At 31.1% G+C, this 1,707-nt stretch overlaps 1 protein-coding gene across 1 annotated transcript in view; it reads right to left on the bottom strand.

The window, feature by feature from the left end:
• Positions 1–608: 608 nt before the first annotated feature.
• LOC105458883 (electron transfer flavoprotein-ubiquinone oxidoreductase, mitochondrial-like) overlaps positions 609–1,707 on the bottom strand; it is an 8,682-nt gene continuing 7,583 nt past the window's right edge. Inside the window, exons 4-6 of the mRNA XM_011704480.1 lie at positions 1,423–1,707; positions 1,108–1,337; positions 609–1,023 (exon numbers count right to left, since the gene is read on the bottom strand). Coding sequence (XP_011702782.1) covers positions 609–1,023; positions 1,108–1,337; positions 1,423–1,707 — 930 coding nt within the window. The remainder of the gene's footprint in view (positions 1,024–1,107; positions 1,338–1,422) is intronic.

The raw sequence follows: 1,707 nt of genomic DNA on the forward strand, positions 1-1,707 counted from the left end.
ATTTCTGGCAGCGAGATGTAAAAATGACTAAAAGGCAATTTTTTTCAATATAAATATTATATGTGTGACAAGCGTGCATATGATTTATGCATAATAAATACGCGCGTGTTGAATATATTGTATACAAGGAACAAATGAAAATTACTATATATATAGTAACAGAAATATTTGACTTTATTGATTTTTTCACTTGCAAGTGATTTTGTGTAGAAATTAGGTTTTTTTATTTTAATAAATCGCAAGTCTTTATCAGTAAGAAAAAACGTACAGAAATTTTTGAATTAAATATATATAGATATATTTTTTTTATTATAGTCCTCGTCAAAATTTATATATCTAATTTCTTTCCTTTCATTTTTTGAAATTTTATGGAATTATATTTGCGTTAAATATTTTATTAATGTATGCGTGCTGTATGGATTAGCAATATAGATATGTTGGTATTCATGTCATTAAGTCGACTGCAGACGCAAAGAATAATTAAATAAACTCATAATTATTTATCAGTAATTTGTATTATTTATTTCATAAAAACATTTATCCATCGATATTTCCAAATATTTTTTCGTATTCCCTATTTTAACTATCTCCCAATTTCTTCGTACGTCCTACATTAACACCTCTCTTGTGTGAGACAAAGTCCACGGCTCCCTTCCGCCTAGTAACATAGAGAATCCAGAGCACATTAAACCGCCGTAAAGACCGAGATAAGAATTAAAGCTGGGCCTTATATTTCTTACGGCTTTCAATTCCTTATAGATCCAACTATTTTTTATTTTATCTGTATACATTTTCGGCTCTAAGCCTTTCGTCGGTGAGGTATTACTTTCTGCATCTATAATGGCCTCAATAACGCTTTCAGCAGCCAATATGCCACTTTTCATAGCATAGTTAATTCCGTTCATTTTGAGCACGTTTACAAAACTTGCCATATTTCCAATAAGACAACCACCAGGGAAATGAAGTTTTGGAATAGATTGAAATCCACCATGTACCACCTCTGTGCAAAAGAAGTTATCTACTCTGAAAATTACAAAAAACAAACATAGATAGTACAAAATAATGCAATTAAAATTTCGTATTATATATATGTATAAAGATACCAACCTTTTTCCTCCTTCAAATGTTGGTCTAATACTAGGATGTTTTTGCAAAGTCTCAATTTGGTGGTGTCCATAGTCAAAATCGAATGCATGGTTGAAACCCATCACTACTAAAGGTCTTTCTTCATTCAAATGGTAAAGAAATGATCCACCATATATAACTCGATGAAGTGGCCAACCAATCGTACGCTCCACTGTTCCAGGTCGATGCTTGCTTGGCTCTACTTCCCAAATCTTACAAAAGATATTTCACTTTAAAATGTAAAACATTTTATATTTATATAATTTTAATTTTTTTTAGATATAACAATATAATTACTTGTATCACTTCAACACCGTATTCATGTGGCTCACAATCTTTCCTAAGATTAAATTTTGGCCGTAACTCGTCCTCTAAACAGTAGTAACCAGAGTTTTCCGCAAATATGGTACATTTCGCATGAAGTTCCCTATGTATATCGAGATTTTTGTTTGAGTATATCATATCTGAATCAAAACATGGTGAATCCAAATCTTTTGTAATCACTCCTTTAACAGATCTATCCTCATGATATAAAATATCAATCACTTCGTTTTTAGGATATATCTCGACACCAGCGGCTTC

The sequence above is a fragment of the Wasmannia auropunctata genome, unplaced genomic scaffold (genome assembly GCF_000956235.1).
Source record: "Wasmannia auropunctata unplaced genomic scaffold, wasmannia.A_1.0 LD334262.1, whole genome shotgun sequence".
Lineage (NCBI taxonomy): Eukaryota > Metazoa > Arthropoda > Insecta > Hymenoptera > Formicidae > Wasmannia > Wasmannia auropunctata.